At 36.8% G+C, this 17,556-nt stretch overlaps 1 protein-coding gene across 2 annotated transcripts in view; it reads left to right on the top strand.

The window, feature by feature from the left end:
- TTC21B (tetratricopeptide repeat domain 21B) overlaps nucleotides 1-17,556 on the top strand; it is an 83,803-nt gene that overhangs the window by 20,106 nt on the left and 46,141 nt on the right. For both annotated transcript variants that reach the window (XM_025935137.2, XM_086718804.1), the window contains exons 8-14: nucleotides 679-777; nucleotides 3,365-3,557; nucleotides 4,628-4,725; nucleotides 5,278-5,478; nucleotides 9,864-9,993; nucleotides 13,757-13,914; nucleotides 15,652-15,876. In XM_025935137.2, coding sequence (XP_025790922.1) covers nucleotides 679-777; nucleotides 3,365-3,557; nucleotides 4,628-4,725; nucleotides 5,278-5,478; nucleotides 9,864-9,993; nucleotides 13,757-13,914; nucleotides 15,652-15,876 — 1,104 coding nt within the window. The remainder of the gene's footprint in view (nucleotides 1-678; nucleotides 778-3,364; nucleotides 3,558-4,627; nucleotides 4,726-5,277; nucleotides 5,479-9,863; nucleotides 9,994-13,756; nucleotides 13,915-15,651; nucleotides 15,877-17,556) is intronic.

Genomic DNA, 17,556 nt, shown 5'->3' with positions numbered 1-17,556 from the left:
TTACTTACCATAAGTGTCTTAGTGATTTTTCTAATCTAGAGAATATTTTAAATATAAACCAGACTATATAAGTAATTTGAAGTCCGATCTCATACAATAGTAACGTTTATACTTATGTTATTATTCATATCTCATGTGTGTCATGAATTGGAGAGGGAGCTTGGCATATATAGTTAATTGAATATTATGGGTATCTTTACCTACCCAAAGAATTCCATTCAATAACAGATATTTTAAAAACACATTTTAAAACTCAGTTCTTTATTCATAATTCTTGAGCCTTTTAAAAGAATTTTTGGGGCACCTGCATGGCTCAGTCGGTTAAGCATCTGACTTTGGCTCACTCATGATCTCACAGTTGGTGAGTTCAAGCCCCGGATCAGGTTCTGTGCTGACAGCTTGGAGCCTGGAGCCTGCTTTGGAGTGTGTGTCCCTCTCTCTCATTCTGCCCCTCCCCTGCTCATGCTCTCTCTCAAGAATAAGTAAACATTAAAGAAATTTTTTTTAATTAAAAAAAAGAACTTTTAATACATTTTGCAACATAGATGATTTCACTGGAGTCAAGAGGGAATTTGCAAAAGCAAACATTTTTTAAATGATAATATTTATTCATGTATATGTCATGTATTCTTTTTTTTCTTTGTTATTTTAAAATTATACTGGATACTTTTGTTTTAGGCTGCCACCAAGCTGGAAAACTTAGAAAATGCATTGGATGCCACGGAACCACAAAATGCTCAACTTTTTTATAAGATCACAGTAGCCTTCAGCAGAACTGTAAGAGTGCCTGCAGTGTACCAGAGTTCTGTATCTGTAGCTGGGAATATAAAATAAGTCACGAAGGTTGAGGCACCAAAGGGCATATGGCCTAGAGTGAAAATACCCTACATATATAAATATGTGATAACATTCCTAAGAGAATCCGTTTGGAGGAGATAACATAATTTCTCACCAACCATAAGAAGACATCATAAAGGCTTCATGGAAGGCTTTGTTGAGCCTTTAAGGATAGGAAAGTGGTAAATTCCAAAGGAAATGGGAAATCATGTATTTTAATCAGAGCGTAGGATTTATGATTAGAGTTATTCTTTGTTTTGTTTTTTAAAACTACAGTTGACCCTTGACTGACACGGGTTTGAACTGCATGAGTCCACTTAAAGCAGATCTTTTCAGTCAATACAGTACTGTACTGTAAATGTAGTTTCCTTATTGTGATTTAATAAAATTTTCTTTTCTTTAGCTTACTTTATTACAAGAATACAGTATATAATACATATAATGTACAAAATATGTGTTAATAGACTATGTTATCAATTAGGTGTGGTCAGTAGTAGGATATTTTAATAGTTCAATATTTGGGGAATCAAAAATTATATGCAGCTTTTGAACTGTGCAGTGAAGGGTGGAGGCCAGCACCCTACCCCCATGTTATTCAAGGGTCAGTTGTATTTGAAAAAAAGTTTTAACATAGGTAAGAGACAATTTTGGTGGGGGAAATGGTTGGGATCTTTTTTTTTTTAATAATAATAAAGAAATGTTTTTATTACAACATCCAATAAGAAGAAGATAATCAGGAATGGAGTAGAAAAATACAGCAGAATCTCAAAATCAATACAAGGAATGGAGGATTGAAAAGTTAATTAAACTAATTCCTTATTTAAAAAATAAGGAAAAGGTACACATAAGTAGATGAAATAATAGATAAACTGAAAGAAAAAATCAAGGATATCAATTGTTAAATGCCATGAAGAAACTGATTCTTTTGTTAAAAAACAGATTGTCAGATTGTGTGAGATTTAGAGGGGAAAAAAATCCCTGCTATTACAAAAGTTTGAGTTAAGGAAGATATTTACCTTTTTTTATTTATTTCATTGCCAGATCATTTATTTTGATTAGTTTTTAATTAAGTTTAAAAAATTCAAGCAGTTTAGAACTTTACTCTTAAAAGTTACTGTGGTAGGCTCAGTCACTTGAGTGTCCCGGCTCTTGATTTCAGCTTAGGTCATGATCTCCGGGTTGTGAGTTGGAGCCCCACATCTGGCTCTGTGCTGGCAGCACAGAGCCTGCTTGGGTTTGTCTCTCTCCCTCCCTCTCTCTGCGCATCCCCTGCTTGCGATCTCACTCTTTCTCTAACATAAATAAATAAATAAACTTTAAGTTATTATGTTAGAACATTATGTACTTATTTTAGTAGAGTAGCCATTTCTTGAACTATTTTTGAAGCTTTTATAACAAAGATTCTAATGCATGATCTTTTTTTTTTAAGTTTGTTTATTTTTGAGAGAGAGAGAGTGTGTGTGTGTGGGCACGATCAGGGGTTGGGCAGAGAGAGAGGGAAAGAGATTCCCAAGCAGGTTCTGTCCTGTCAGTGTGAAGCCCAGTGCGGAGCTCGGTTCCACGAACTGGGAGATCCTGACTTGAGCCAAAATCAAGAGTCAGATGCTTAACTGAGTTACCCAGCTGAGCCCAAATGCATGATCTTTAAAAATATTTGCCCTGAAACCTTAAGAGACTCTTAAATATAGAGAACAAACTGAGGGTTAATGGGGAGGGGAGGAAACAGAGGGGAGGGGAAAATGGGTGATGAGCATTGAGGAGGGCACCTGTTGGGAGGAGCTCTGGGTGTTGTAGGTGAGCAATGAAGCTTGGGAATCTACTCCCGAAGCCAAGAGCACACTCTATACACCATATGTTAGCTAACTTGACAATAAGTTATATTTAAAAATATTTATATACTATCTTTTTCCCATTAAAAAAATAAATTAGGAGAAAATAAAAAGAAGAAAGTAAAAATACTAATGATCTCACCACGGAGAACTTAACATGTTTAACATTAAAGTGTTTATCCTTTCTCTGCACATATACACAATTTTTAATAAAACGAGATGATATTATAAAATAAAATAATAAAAAAATGAAATATTTGCCCTGGTGGTATACCTTCTCCTTAGGGGGAAAGCAAATCCTTGTCCTAGGTTTTGATTTGATAAACTACATATATATGTACGTATACATATCTGTAACCTTAAAGTAATGATTTCCTCGTCTAATTCATAAAACAATGATAAGACAGTTTGAAACAGTCCTAAAAAATACACTTGTGTAGCATCTTTAGAGTATACTTTCCAGGAAGCTGTTGTTTAAAAGCAGTGTTCATTAGGATTTTAAGTTCTGATTAGATGTAAACTCTTTCTTGCTGCACTGTCCAGGTAGTAAATGGAGAAGTTTTATTCTCCTTTGGTTATTAAATCTTTTTTTTTTCATTCTATTTCTATGAAGTACAAATAATTTGTATATTTAGAAAAAAATAATCCTGTCACCTGAGTAGAAGCGTTTGACTTCTAAATTTTTTTTTTCTTTTTAGTGTGGACGAAGTCAACTCATTCTTAGAAAAGTTCAGACATTACTACAACGAGCTCTTGCTTTAAACCCTGAGCAATCAGAATTTGCTACAGAACTTGGATACCAAATGATTTTACAAGGAGACATGAAAGAAGCATTGAAGTGGTATAATACCGCCATGAAACTGGATGAAACTAGTGTCCCCGCACTAATTGGTATGACAACTGTTTCTATAAGTGTTCCTCAGATATATATACATAATAATTCCTTTTAATACCTGCTATTAAAGAAGAAAATATGGGGCGCCTGGGTGGCTCAGTCGGTTAAGCGTCCGACTTCAGCTCAGGTCATGATCTCACGGTCCGTGGGTTCGAGCCCCGCGTCAGGCTCTGGGCTGATGGCTCAGAGCCTGGAGCCTGTTTCAGATTCTGTGTCTCCCTCTCTCTCTGCCCCTCCCCCGTTCATGCTCTCTCTCTCAAAAATAAATAAACGTTAAAAAAAAAAAATTAAAAAATAAAAAAGAAGGAAATATGTTGTAGTTTTCTAAAATCAAACTGTCCTCCACTGTCCACAATAGAAAAAAACATAAATCTTTAAAAATAAAGTTTTCATTTTTAAAAAATTTTTTTATGTTTATTTTGGAGGGGGGGAAGAGAGAAAGAAATCCCAAGACGTGGGGCTTGAACTCACAAACTGAGATCATGACCTGAGCCGAAACTAGTCGCATGCTTAACCAATTGAGCCACCCAGGCGCCCCTTTTTAATTTTACTTGGTTTTAGACAGAGAGAGCATGAACTGGGGAGAGGGGTAGAGGGAGAGAGAGAGAGAGAGAGAGAGAGAGAGAGGGAGAGAATCGGAAGCAGGCTCCATGCTCAGCACAGAGGCCAACCCAGGGCCCAACCGACTCGAGTCGGATGCCCAACCGACTCAAGTCGGATGCTCAACTGACTGAGCCATCCAGGTGCCCCTAAAGTTTTCATTTCTTATGTAGTATCTTGCGATAATAAACTTTTATGGGGGTAGTTCCCATAAATTCTGAAGTCCTTAGTAACTGATTTTATATAGGTACAAAGCTGGCAATTTTATTTCCTTTTATTCTCTTTTTCTTCTTTTTTAAATCTGATGTAGTATTTATGACTTTATTGTATTTTATTATAATGTATCAGTACTTTAATATATTATGGGGGGGAAAAACCTATTTTATTAATCCTTGTGTTGTTAGCTTGAAGTGTACATACCTGAATGGATGTGGACTTTGACTATTTTTGTCCTGTTTGGCTTTAGGAGTTATCCGATGTCAATTAATAGAAGGGCAGTTACAGGATGCAGATCAGCAGCTCGAATTCCTTAGTGAAATTCAGCAGTCTATTGGAAAATCTGCGGTACAGTATTTTATTTTATCAGATCGTATAGATCCTAGCTACTGTTTATAAAATATGAAATTTTTTTTAGTAATAGTAATGGCTTTAAAAGACTAATATATGATAATTTTAATGTATGATTGCATTTACTAACTTACCTCCTTGCAGAATTAGACTTTAAGTAATCTTGTATAAGAGTCTAAAAGTTTGGCTCACCTGGGTGGCTCAGTCGGTTGAGCGTCCGACTTCGACTCAGGTCATGATCTCACAATCCGTGAGTTCGAGCTCTGCATCAGGCTCTGTGCTGACAGCTTGGAGCCTGTAGCCTGCTTCAGAGTCTGTGTCTCCCTCTCTCTGACCCTCCCCCGTTCGTGCTCTGTCTCTGTCTCAAAAATATATAAGCATTAAAAAAAATTTTGTTTTTAAAAAGAGTCTAAAAGTTTGTCCAAGCTAATACTTAAATTTGAGTAAATATTGCACATAAATAGCACTTCATATGTGTTTGAAATCTAAGTAGAAATAAATGGCTTTACAACTGAATGGGATAATTAATGGCAACTGCTTAATTTGTAGGAATTAATTTATTTACATGCAATTCTTGCTATGAAGAAAAATAAGCGACAAGAAGAAGTTATTAATATGTTAAATGATGTTCTGGACACTCATTTTTCACATTTAGAAGATTTACCACTTGGCATACAATATTTTGAGAACTTAAATCCTGATTTCTTACTAGAAATTATTACAGAATATCTGAATTTTTGCCCAATGCAGGTAAGTAATTCTGGGACTTTTTTCAATGAAAATATTTACAACATAATTTACAGTGTTTTATGAATGTGTTAATAAATCGTCTTTCACATATTAGATTATATCTGCATCTTACAATGGTAGTATTCGTATCTATATTAGTTGAAATAGTTTTTAAGTCAGAATATTTATGCCAATGACTGCTATCAAGTAATGTATTGGTTTATAAATATTCACTTGTAGTTCATAGAATGTTAATATCTTCACTTCAGGAGAAATATTAGAAGTTGTTTAAGTCAGACATTCATGTAATACTTGAATCTACTCCATAGCATCTTTTTTTTTTAATTTTTTTTTTTTTTTAACGTTTATTTGTTTTTGAGAAGAGAGAGAGAGCATGAGTGGGGGAGGAGAGAGAAAGAGGGAGACCCAGAATCTGAAACAGGCTTCAGGCTCTGAGCTGTCAGCACAGAGCCCGACGCGGGGCTCAAACTCACGGACCACGAGATCATGACCTGAGCCGAAGTCAGACGCTCAACCGACTGAGCCACCCAGGGACCCCTGAATCCACTCCATAGCATCTTAAGGGCCCATCCAACCTTTGGGTACACTCAAAAGTGCAGTTCTTACTGTATAACTATAACTGTTAGACTGCATTTCCTGTGTTAAATCAGACTTAACTTCATGTTAAAAAAAATTCACCTGTGTCCTGGTCATCCTCCTGCTCTCTGAAGTGGCACAGGCAAGTCCAGTTACTTAGCCAAAGCAAGGGTTATTCCTCATTCATAAAGCAGACCTTCAGATTTTAGAAATTAGTTTTCATGTTCTCCCTAAACAAGTCCAGGTTTTTAGCCATTTATTTTTTATGACATAGCTAGAACCCTGCTCTTGGGCCTGAGGATAGCCTTTCTTCTGTTAGTAAGCTCTCCTTAAGGTCACTAGTCCAAATGTGGGTTTGGCCCTGGCAGATCCTCTTCTCCCTAATTCTAGATGTTCTTCTAGCTGCTTTTGTGAATCATACGATATTATCGACTCCTATTGAATTAATAGTTAACTAAAGTCTTTTGATCTATTATTCACTGTAACTTAGGACCAAACTGTAGACTCTACATTTATCCCTGTGAAACCTTATCTCCTCAGACTCCTCTCATAATTCCAGATTACCGTATTATTTTAGATCCTGATTGTCATCTATTTTATACAGATCTTTAGTGTCATCCATTATCTGCCTTATGTAGCACTGAGTAGAACTGAAAATGGAGCCTTTTATTGAACTACCAGAGAGTTGTTTCCAAACTGATGTGGATCCGTTAGTCAGCACTTTCTTATTACGACAGTAAGCAGATGACTTTACGTTATATTCAGCTCATGCTTCAACACAGGAATATCATAACAGGAAGTGTCAGATGTTTCATTGCTAAAAGTATAATTCTTAGCATTCTCCCTGATTTACAGCTTCCATAATTGTGTTAATAAGGAAATGAGGATAATGGCCTTTCTTTAGGGAAGCCATGTGACTTTTGTTGATCACTATGTCATTTTCCAAACTTGTATAAATCTGTTTTTTTTTTTTAATTAGCCCTTTGGGGGGCACTTGGGTGGCTCAGTCGGTTAAGCATCTGGCTCTTGGTTTTAGCTCAGGTCATGATCTCACAGTTGGTGGGATCGAGCCCCACGTTGGGCTCTGTGCTGATAGTGCAGAGCCTGCTTGTGATTCTGTCTCTCCCACTCTCTGCCCCACTTCCCCCCCCCCACCCCAGCTTGTCCTCTCATGCTGTATCTCAAAATAAATAAATAAACTTAAAAAATAATAATAAATTAACCCCTCTGGAATAGGGTTGATCCAAGTCTTCCCTGTCATAATGTGCTTTCAGTTGCTTAGAATTAGAATGCATTTTTCAGTACTTGTGCAGTAATCAGAATTCACTCAATGAATGCTTGTAGAGTACCCAGGACTTTGCTTGGAGCTGGGGAAGTAGTTGTGAAAGGATAAAGTACAGCCTTTGTCCTCTATGAAGCATATATATAACTAGCAGGAGGAGACAGATAATATAACCAATTATATGGTGTATTAGAAAAATCTCAGAAGAAATAGGTGATAATTTTTTTAAATTTTTTTTAATGTTTATTTATTTTTGAGAGAGAGAGGGAGAGCACAAGCAGGGGAGGAGCAGAGAGAGAGGGAGACACAGAATCTGAAACAGGCTCTAGGCTCTGAACTGTCAGCACAGAGCCCGACGCGGGGCTCGAACCCACGAACTGTGAGATCATGACCTGAGCTGAAGCTGGACGCTCAACCAACTGAGCCACCCAGGCACCCCTAGGTGATAATTTTAGATAAGATGATCTGGTTAGGCCTCATTAAGTGGTAAAAGTTGAACAAAAACGTGGTGTTCATGTGGAGATATGGTATAGATTGTCTCAGGCACAGAGAACAGTTGTGCAGTGGCCCAAAGGCCACAAGGAGACTAATGTGACAGGGATGGAGTGAGGAGGAGGTCACAACAGAGAAACCAGACCACGTAGGTCCTTAGAGGTGTTGTCCCTCCCCTGGCATCGATTCTGAGTACAGTGGGGAGCCGCCAGAGGGTTTACAGCGTCATCTGACTCAGTAATTTAAAAAGGATTTCTGTGGCAGCTGTGCTAAGAATTAACTGTAGGTGGAGCAAGAAATAATGTGTTAAGTGGCAATTGTGTCCCTAGTCCACAACATTTTGTGTTCCCACCCCCCCCCCATATAACCTTTGTCAGTATGACAGCACCTAATTAACATTCATAATGGTGTTTTCATGGGGAAATATCAGAAAGGCAGACTTGCCTCTCCAGTTCTGTTCCTTGCCCCTTTTATATTTGGTTTTTAATCAGACAGATGTTATTTTAGAGATTGTCCACATACAATTCACTCTGAAAGTGTTTACAGCAAAAATGATGATTGTTCTCAATAAATAACTCTTAGCAGGTGGTAAAGAACCTTTGCCACCTATATCACCTACACTTTCACTGTTTTCAGTTACACTGAAAAAATAAATACTTTTGAAGAATTTACTCTGTATTCATACTATGTGAAAGAGTGTAAAATTCTGATCTTCAAGGCACATAAAGACCCTAACCCTATAAAAGAAGCAAAACAAAACATGAAACTACTTTGGAATTGTATAAGATAATGTAGGATGCTAAATTTTATTACATAACTTATAAGTGTTGTAGAAATTTAAAGAAGTTGATGTATTGTAGGCATCAGTGGTCATATTTTGAAATAATTTTTGAGTGCACATTTTTTTGTGACTCAACATAGTGAAGAGATGTGGTAGTTTCTTTTCAGTAGTAACGTCTCATTGTAGGAGTGATTGTAAGACACTATACTCTAGTTAAAAATATATATGTGTGGACGGGCGCCTGGGTGGCTCTGTCAGTTAAGCGTCAGACTCTTGACTTTGGCTCAGGTCACGATCTCACTGTTTGTTAGTTTGAGCCCTGCATGGGGCTCTGCACTGACAGTGGAGAGCCTGCTTGGAATTGTATCTCTCCCTCTCTGCCCCTTCCCCACTTGGTCTCTATCTCTCTCTTGAAATAAATAAAAATAAACTTAAAATAAAAAAGAGTATATATGTATGGAGTGTAGGGGGACGATGGGGAAGATTATTTTTCAAATTAAGGACACAGCATCAGTAGGTCAAAGCAGGGAGAATAAACGTTTGATATTTAAACTAATATCACATTTGTAACTTGTGAGTGGGTTACCCTTGGATAAAGATTGGTTGGGTAGACAGCCATTAAAACAATAAACAAATGTTCTAATACTGTTTTAGTTACCATATTCACTATGTATTAATAAAAAGAGAAAAAAAATCCTTTGAAAGCCTTTGACATGCCAGGCAGAGAAGCAGAGAATGTGAACGTGTGAGACATTTGGTATAATACACATGAGTGTGTTCTACCCTCTGACTTCTAGGAAAAATAATTTTCTAGAAACTGAACTTACAGTACTCTAGGGGGTAATGCAAGTTACTGAACTGTGTAAATCATAGGCAGGTCTAGAATTAGAACTACATTGCCTTGACTCTCATTTCCAGCAAGAAGTTCTGTCTCTCAGTTATCTTTCCTTTGAGTATGTTTCCTTGACAGTTTTTGAACACATAGGCTCCTTTCATGTTATCAAATCAGTAACTGTGTAATAATCTCATAACCGTTTTGCTGAATAAAAGCCATTACATGGTCTGCTCACACATCCCAAGGGGATAAATTAGTATTAGTCATGTTATAGGAAAGATATTATTGCAAAAATAGAATAAGAGAAATTTTGGGAAAATAGGTAGTTTTGCTAGTTACACTAAAATTTAGTATGTTTGTTTACTTGTAGCTAAATACTAATATAATTATAAAATGATGTGCTAATTTGTTTTGTTTAGCCTGCAAGTCTTGGGCAACCTCTTTCTCCACTTCTCAGACGTTGTACCTCAATCCTGGAGACTATAGTAAGAACTGTACCAGGTCTACTGCAAGCTGTCTTCCTTATAGCAAAAGTGAAATATTTATCAGGTAGAATATAACTTAAAAACTTAAATTAACCTTTTAGTTCTGATGCTGATAAAACAAAGGTATGTTTAAGTACTCCACATACTTGGAGAATAGTCACATAAGATGCATTTTACTTGTGCACAAACAAATAATTTTAGTCCAAAATAAGATTGTGTAAAATGGCATTAAATTATTTTGTGTTTAATTCTTTATAAATCAGCATAAATTTTCATTGTTCAAGTCAATTGCCAGGAAAAAGCAGTTGTACCATTTACAAAAAAGTCCATCAGATGGTACTTAGATGGCAATAAGAATTCATAGCCATTAATCCATAGTTGACTCATTGGTATAGCCAGATGCAAAGTTTACCAGGTTTCAAGCCTTTATGAAATGTGTTGATTAATTCCTGCTTAGTTTCTGTGATTATGTATAGCTAAAAAAAAAATAACCCCAGGTTTATAACCTTAGTTTTTTAGGACAGAAACAGGTGTGTGACTATACACATAATAGATCATTCTTGGTGCTTATATTTATGTACCTTTGGTAGATGAATTGCCACACAAAGTAAATTAAGTTTGTAAAATCATTAAGAGTAGAAACCAGCTGAAAGATATTACCGTAAACAATTATTTCTTGTATGTAATGGAGAGAGAAGATTGACTTTATAATTTATCTGACCTCAGTTTTAACTGTTAAAAAAAGAACTAGGTGATCTCAAAAGTTTGTATCTCTAAAATACTCTATATGTAAGAAGTGGCTTTTTAATACCTTCTTCTGATTAAGTTCTACTATTGAGCCACATGATATTTCTACTTTTCTTCTCAGTTGAAACAGTATTATCTACTAGGTGATTAAACAGACTTTGAGTTCTGTGATTAATTTATTAAACACTTACTATTTATTTTGAAAATTGATATAAATCAGTCTCAATATAGTATTACTTACTTGCCAAAGTCTCATAGATGGACACTCTTTTTAAAAAGAGCAGCCTTGGGGTGCCTGGGTGGCTCAGTCGGTTAAGTGTCCGACTTCAGCTCAGGTCATGATGTCACGATCCGTGAGTTCAAGCCCCGCGTCGGGCTCTGTGCTGACAGCTCAGAGCCTGGAGCCCGTTTCAGATTCTGTTTTTCCCTCTCTCTCTGCCCCTCGCCTGTTCATGCTCTGTCTCTCTCTGTCTCAAAAATAAATAAACATTAAAAAAATTAAAATTTAAAAAAATAAAATAAAAAGAGCAGCCTTAAACCATTTGAAGTAACGCTGGCATGTGTCCAAATAACGGTATCCTGATAAATTGCCAAATGCAATGACTTCTGACCTGAGAACTACCTGGAGTTGGACCAGTCTTCACAGGTTAAGGGCACAGACATGAGCCACAAGTTCAGGAGTTGCCAAGGCCATCTGAACTTCTGACTAGCTGACTACAGATTCAGGGTTTCTATGACTCCTCAGCTTCAAATTCGCTAGAATGACTCATAGAACTGAGGAAACCACTTAGAGTTTTAGTTTAAAAAAAAGATACTAATACAAACCAGCAAAAGAGAGAGATGTACGGGGTGGGGTATGGGAGGGTCCCAAATGTGAGGCTGCCATTGTACACTATAGAGTGCGCATAAACTTTCCAACACATGTGTATATGACAATACATAAAGAACATTAATAGCCAGGAAAACTCAACTCAGGTTTAGAGTTTTTATTAGAGTTTCATTATATAGGCACAGATCGAATCATTGGGTGTGTGATTGAACTCAGTCTCCAGGATCCTGCTCCCCAGTCCAAGTAGAAAACATAGTTCAAAGCCCCAACTCTCTAAGTACTTGGTTGGTCTTTCTGGCGGGGATAGTCCCCGTGGAGTCATCTCCTTAACATAAGCTATCTAGGGCCTTACCATGAGTCTTCTCACTTAGGTAAATGATCAGAGCTGACCTCAAACAACAAAGATTTCCCTCTCACTTGGGAAATTCTATGATTTCAAGACTCCTTCCCAGGAAATGGGACAAAGACCAGCCAAATTCTGTGTTACACCAGACCCTAACAAAGAGATACATGTAGGACAGAAATATCTTTCATTTAATCCTTAAGGGAAATTGGGCTATTCTTCGATAAAAATGTGATGTTGATGTGTTCTTTGTTTATATGGCTATTTTCCCCAACAGTGATTACCCATTTCTCATTTTTAAATATTTAGTGACCTTCTAAATACTAACTCCACACATCTTTCCCCCTCATCACCATTAAACAAAACAATAAAAATTCTGATCTCAATTATTCATACAGTCCTCATATTCTTCAGTCTCTTATTTATAAATCCTGATTCTTTTCCTGTGTACTTTCCCCCTTAGCAGTAACCTCCAGGTTATCTCCTTAATTCTTCTACATGGAGGTGGTAATTTGCACACCAAGTTATTATCCTTAACCTTTCCATTTCCTTTTCTGCCTGTTCGATTCTTGAGTGTTAGATCTTATCACAACAAAAAATAATCCAATATTATTTATTATGTTTGATGGTTGATTGACAAATTTTGATACTATATTTATTAAGTTATGTGCAGTCTCAGCCAGTTACTCTGTCTCTAAGAAAACTGTTTTCTGTTTATGTGGATTTTGTCATTGGTAGCTTAGGCCTTTGGGAACGGGAAGCCCTAAGTGTAAGTCTTATTTGGTCTATTGAGGTATCATGTAAGGTTAAGGAGAGTAATGGAACAGAGAATAATTTAGGGCTTGCCCTTCCCCCATGCTCCTAACAAGGTTGAATGGGGAGTTGGGCTCCTATATCTACTACTTAAAGCCAGTCTATGAGATGGCTTTGGGCAGATCACTGTAGGTTACATCACTAGAAAGTTCTTCTGGGACCTAGAGTTCATGTCCTTCCTTCTCTGAAGAGCCTCTTTTGACCCCAAGTACCAGCCGAGCCTAACAGATTCCACCCATTCTTGTCACTTTAATTTTGATCATTTCTTCCATCTAAGACCCCCAGATGTACAGAGTATGTATGCCCAAAACACTGACTATTTCAGTTGGTATTTAAAAGCATATTAAATCAGTAGTTCATATTTCTGAACGTCTGGAATATATCCTTATGCTTTTTTTGTTATTCTATATACAGTGATAAAATTTCTAGCCAAGAATGATTCCAAGACTAGATCTTCTTTGTTAATGTAAGAGACGTTACAGAATTCTACCTATTTAAATGTCTATGTTTTGCAAAACTTACTGTAATAAAATTGTAAGCAAAATTTTTTTGATCAGGAAAATAAATAAAGGTACATTTATGGTCCTCTCGGTAACAACAGTAATGGACCCTGATCCATCCATTCACAGCTTTTCTCTGCCTTGCTCCTTATGGAGCTCCTTATGGGCTTACAGGTATATCCTTTCATGAAGTCTAGAAGGAGGCTAGCTACCTGGTACAGGTAGAGAGGTTATACTGCCTTATGAATAGAGAACTTTAGTTTAAATACTGGAACTCTCCATAAACTCCTCATGACCCTCTTCTCTCTCACATCTCTGTCTCTTTTTTTTTTTTTTTCCAACGTTTATTTATTTTTGGGACAGAGAGAGACAGAGCATGAATGGGGGAGGGGCAGAGAGAGGGGGAGACACAGAATCGGAAACAGGCTCCAGGCTCTGAGCCATCAGCCCAGAGCCTGATGCGGGGCTCGAACTCACAGACCGCGAGATCGTGACCTGGCTGAAGTCGGATGCTTAACCGACTGCGCCACCCAGGCGCCCCTCACATCTCTGTCTCTTAACCATTTGAATTACAATGCTTTGTTTCTGTCATTAGGTGACATTGAAGCAGCTTATAATTACCTGCAGCATTGCCTAGAACACAATCCTTCTTATGCAGATGCGCATCTCCTGATAGCTCAGGTTTATTTGTCTCAGGAAAAATTCAAATTGTGTTCTCAGTCACTTGAACTTTGCCTGAGCTATAATTTTAAGGTAAGTATTCCAAATTCATGTGGGAAGGGACATATCACCCTCCTTGAACCTTTAGCAGATACTTACATATTCAGCTATCTTGCATTTTTGCTTATATATTTTGCTAATAAATGTATTTTTAATGGAAACAAGTTTGGATTCACAAGCAGTGGGAGAAAACATGGAGGCAGCTGTGGTATAATTAAAAAACTGTAAGGAGTTGGACACAGAATACCTGGGGGGTCAGTGTCTAGTCACTTACCTCTCTCTGAACCTGTTTTCTTTTCTATAAAACTCATATAATAACACCCTACAGTTATAATGAACATTAAGTGCAATAATGGATGTATATAAAAATAATTGTAAGCTATAGAACATTATGCCAAATATTTTTATGTGTAAGAACTTTATTTTACTGCTTTTTTCTTTCTTGGATTGTGGCTTTAATAACATCTTTTTAGAGTCATCATCAAAGAACACCTAGTCATTTTGAAAGTTCATATATGGTTTGAGGATATAAACACACTAGGTTTCTATCCAAGATATTCTGTGTTACATCCCATATCTCTAAGCATTGGGGAAAATCATAGGTTCAGGTGCTTCCTAACTACCTAGAATCATGGAGGAGCTCCTCAAACTTTGGCTTTAGTTCACAGGGTCTTGAACCCTATTATGTGAGGACCCTTCAGTGGACTGGATAATTCAAGATTTGCAGAAGGCAGTGCCTGCTTCTTATGTTACTAGTTCTCAAGACGGGTGGTACATTATGACCCCAATGCCAGTACCCTATCCCAAGAAATTGAAATCTCAGAGAGAATAGAAGCATGAGTAAATTTACACAAAGCCCATCAGCAAATGTGATGCCTAGTTAAGGCTTAGAGCTGCAGCCTCCAGGGCAATTGTAGCCATCCTAGACATTAGATGACTGCCACACTGCCTCATTCTGGATCATCTCCTTCCTTTGACTCCTTCTTCATTCATTTTGTCATTCTCTTATTTTTTTCTGTAAACACTTTGGATAGCCAAAATAAAGATAGAAGCTTCATTGCTACAGGTTTCAGAGTAGTATCGGGGGTAACACCAAGTTTGACTAAAATGTTCTGAAATTTTTAATCCTAAAATTAAAAAATAGAAGAAAAGGGAAAAACTGTGTTTCTAGAAATCTAATGACTTTATATCAGTACTAGAAGTCCCAGATAAATGCCTTGCCTGAAAACTAAATTTCTTAGAATATGCTTGCTAGCCTTGGGGCACCTGCGGGGCTCAGTCAGTTAAGCGTTTGACTTCAGTTCAGGTCATGATCGCATGATTCCTGGGTTCGAGTCACATGTCGGGCTCTGGCTTGACACAGAGCCTGGAGCCTGCTTCAGATTCTCTGTCTCCCTCTCTCTCTGTCCCTCCCCCACTCATTCTCTCTCTCTGTCTCTCTCTCAAAAATAAGATAAACATTAAAAAAATTTTTTTAAAAAGAATATATTGGCTAGTCTTTTTTTAAAGTATTTTCTCTTCTATCATGGTAAAAGCCCATCACCTGTTTTGTCATCCAGAAGGATGCTAGAGAATGGCAGTTTCCTTGAATCTGGTATCACACAGTAAATGATCAGAAAATTAATAAGAGGGCAAAAATAGACCTAAGGTACATAATACAGGCTGAGTGTCCTCAGAGATTCTGTTATTTTAATGTTTGGTGGATTGTAAATTATGTGTTGATGTTGTATGTATATTCTAAGGAAGTATTTCTGAATATTATTTTTTCAGGTGAGAGAATGCCCTTTGTATCATTTGATAAAAGCTCAGTCACAAAAGAAAATGGGAGAAATAGCAGAAGCAGTTAAAACCCTGCATATGGCAATGAGTTTACCAGGAATGAGGAGAATTGGAGCTTCCTCAAAATCAAAACACAGAAAAACTGAAGTTGATGCAAACCATCGTTTATCAATCTTTCTTGAGTTGGTAGAGGCTCACCGCTTAAATGGAGAACAGGTAAGTCAAGTTTTAATTCAGTAGTTCAGCTCTGAACTTTGTTATACAAGTGTACATATTAGTAGGAAATGGAAAAGCTAAAATTGTTTTCTTGGCCAAATGATAAAGTTTAGAAAATTTCTCATTACTTTGAACCAAATCATGTCCTTTCTTCAAGTCCCTGAAGTTAAAGATAATTTGTACCTGGATGGCCTTAGGTATCAGTGTACTTACATTAGCTACCAGGCAATAGAGTAATATATGTGTAATATAATATGAGTAATAATATAATTTAATACGTACCATGAAATGTATGAATGTAGTATAACGTATATAGCAATATAATGTGTGATGATCTCAGCTACCATGAAAGGTAATAATATAATTGTCATTCTGTGAATTCCTGAAAGGACTCCCACCATGCACATACACGTATGTACATGTGCACACAAGTACTACTGGAATCAAATGAAAGTACCAAACTGAAATTCTAATAGTTGAGAAAACAAAAGGAACACTTAATGAATATACCTTTGGTAAATTTATAGGGTGATCATAAAATCAAATACTTAAAATAATTTATACAATAACATAATGCAGTATAATACAATACAATACAATATAATATAATATAATATAATATAATATAATATAATATAATATAATATGATAATAAATAGACAGGAAGCAGGCAAGGATGCAATTCTGAGAGAGGAGTTAAAGCCTTATAGAAAATGAAGAACTTAACATCATTTAGGTCTGTTTTTTAGATTGCAACAGTTGCTAGTCAGTTATTTTCATATTTTAGCGGAAATGAAGAAGGCTGTGTCTAGATACTTGCCGCATCGCAAAATAATTTCTATTTCACTAATACATTAACATAAATACATAACAAGAACCAGTTCTACCACAGATAGTTGATTCTAAAATGCACTGTTTTTTTTCATGTTAATGTTTCTGAAATCGGAATGTCTTATATTCTCTAAAATTGATATTGATCTTAAAAGACATTTTAGTTTGGGGCGCCTGGGTGGCTCAGTCGGTTGAGCGTGCGACTTCGGCTCAGGCCATGATCTCACAGTTCGTGAGTTCGAGCCCCGCGTCGGGCTCTGTGCTGACAGCTCAGAGCCTGGAGCCTGCTTCACGTTCTGTGTCTCCCTCTCTCCCTGCCCCTTCCCTGCTCATGCTGTGTCTCTCTCTGTCTCAAAAATAAGATAAACATTAAAAAAAAAAAAAAAAAGACATTTTAGTTTCATTGAGGTACAGACTTGAAAATGAGGTAATGTATTCAGCTGAGGCATAACAGAACTGCTCCTGGTATAGGGAATAAAGTAATCTGCTACTTGGTGAAGAGCCATTTGGTTCAGTGGATGATTGTGGACTGGATCCCATCACGGGGCAATAATGAACATGGCTTCTTAACTCTCCAAATTTCATTTTCCTTGCTGCAAGATGGGAGTTTTTGTGAGAGGGTTTAGAGGGGTTTTGTGAGAATTAAATGGGTTAATATAATGCTGGATACAAAGTAAATGCTTATTAAATTACAGTAGCAGGAGCTCTTTCATAGCAATTGCCATTGTCCTAGTCATGAAAACACTTTTCACCTAAAAAATATTCATACTGTCATCTGAATTTGATCTCTGAGTTTAGTTTTAAAATTTTGTACTTTTCATAAATCTGTCAATTTTCATCATACCTGTG

Source organism: Puma concolor, chromosome C1, assembly GCF_028749965.1.
Source record: "Puma concolor isolate L17-30 chromosome C1, mPumCon1.1.hap2, whole genome shotgun sequence".
Taxonomy (NCBI): domain Eukaryota; kingdom Metazoa; phylum Chordata; class Mammalia; order Carnivora; family Felidae; genus Puma; species Puma concolor.
This window is presented reverse-complemented; position numbering and strand designations above follow the sequence as displayed.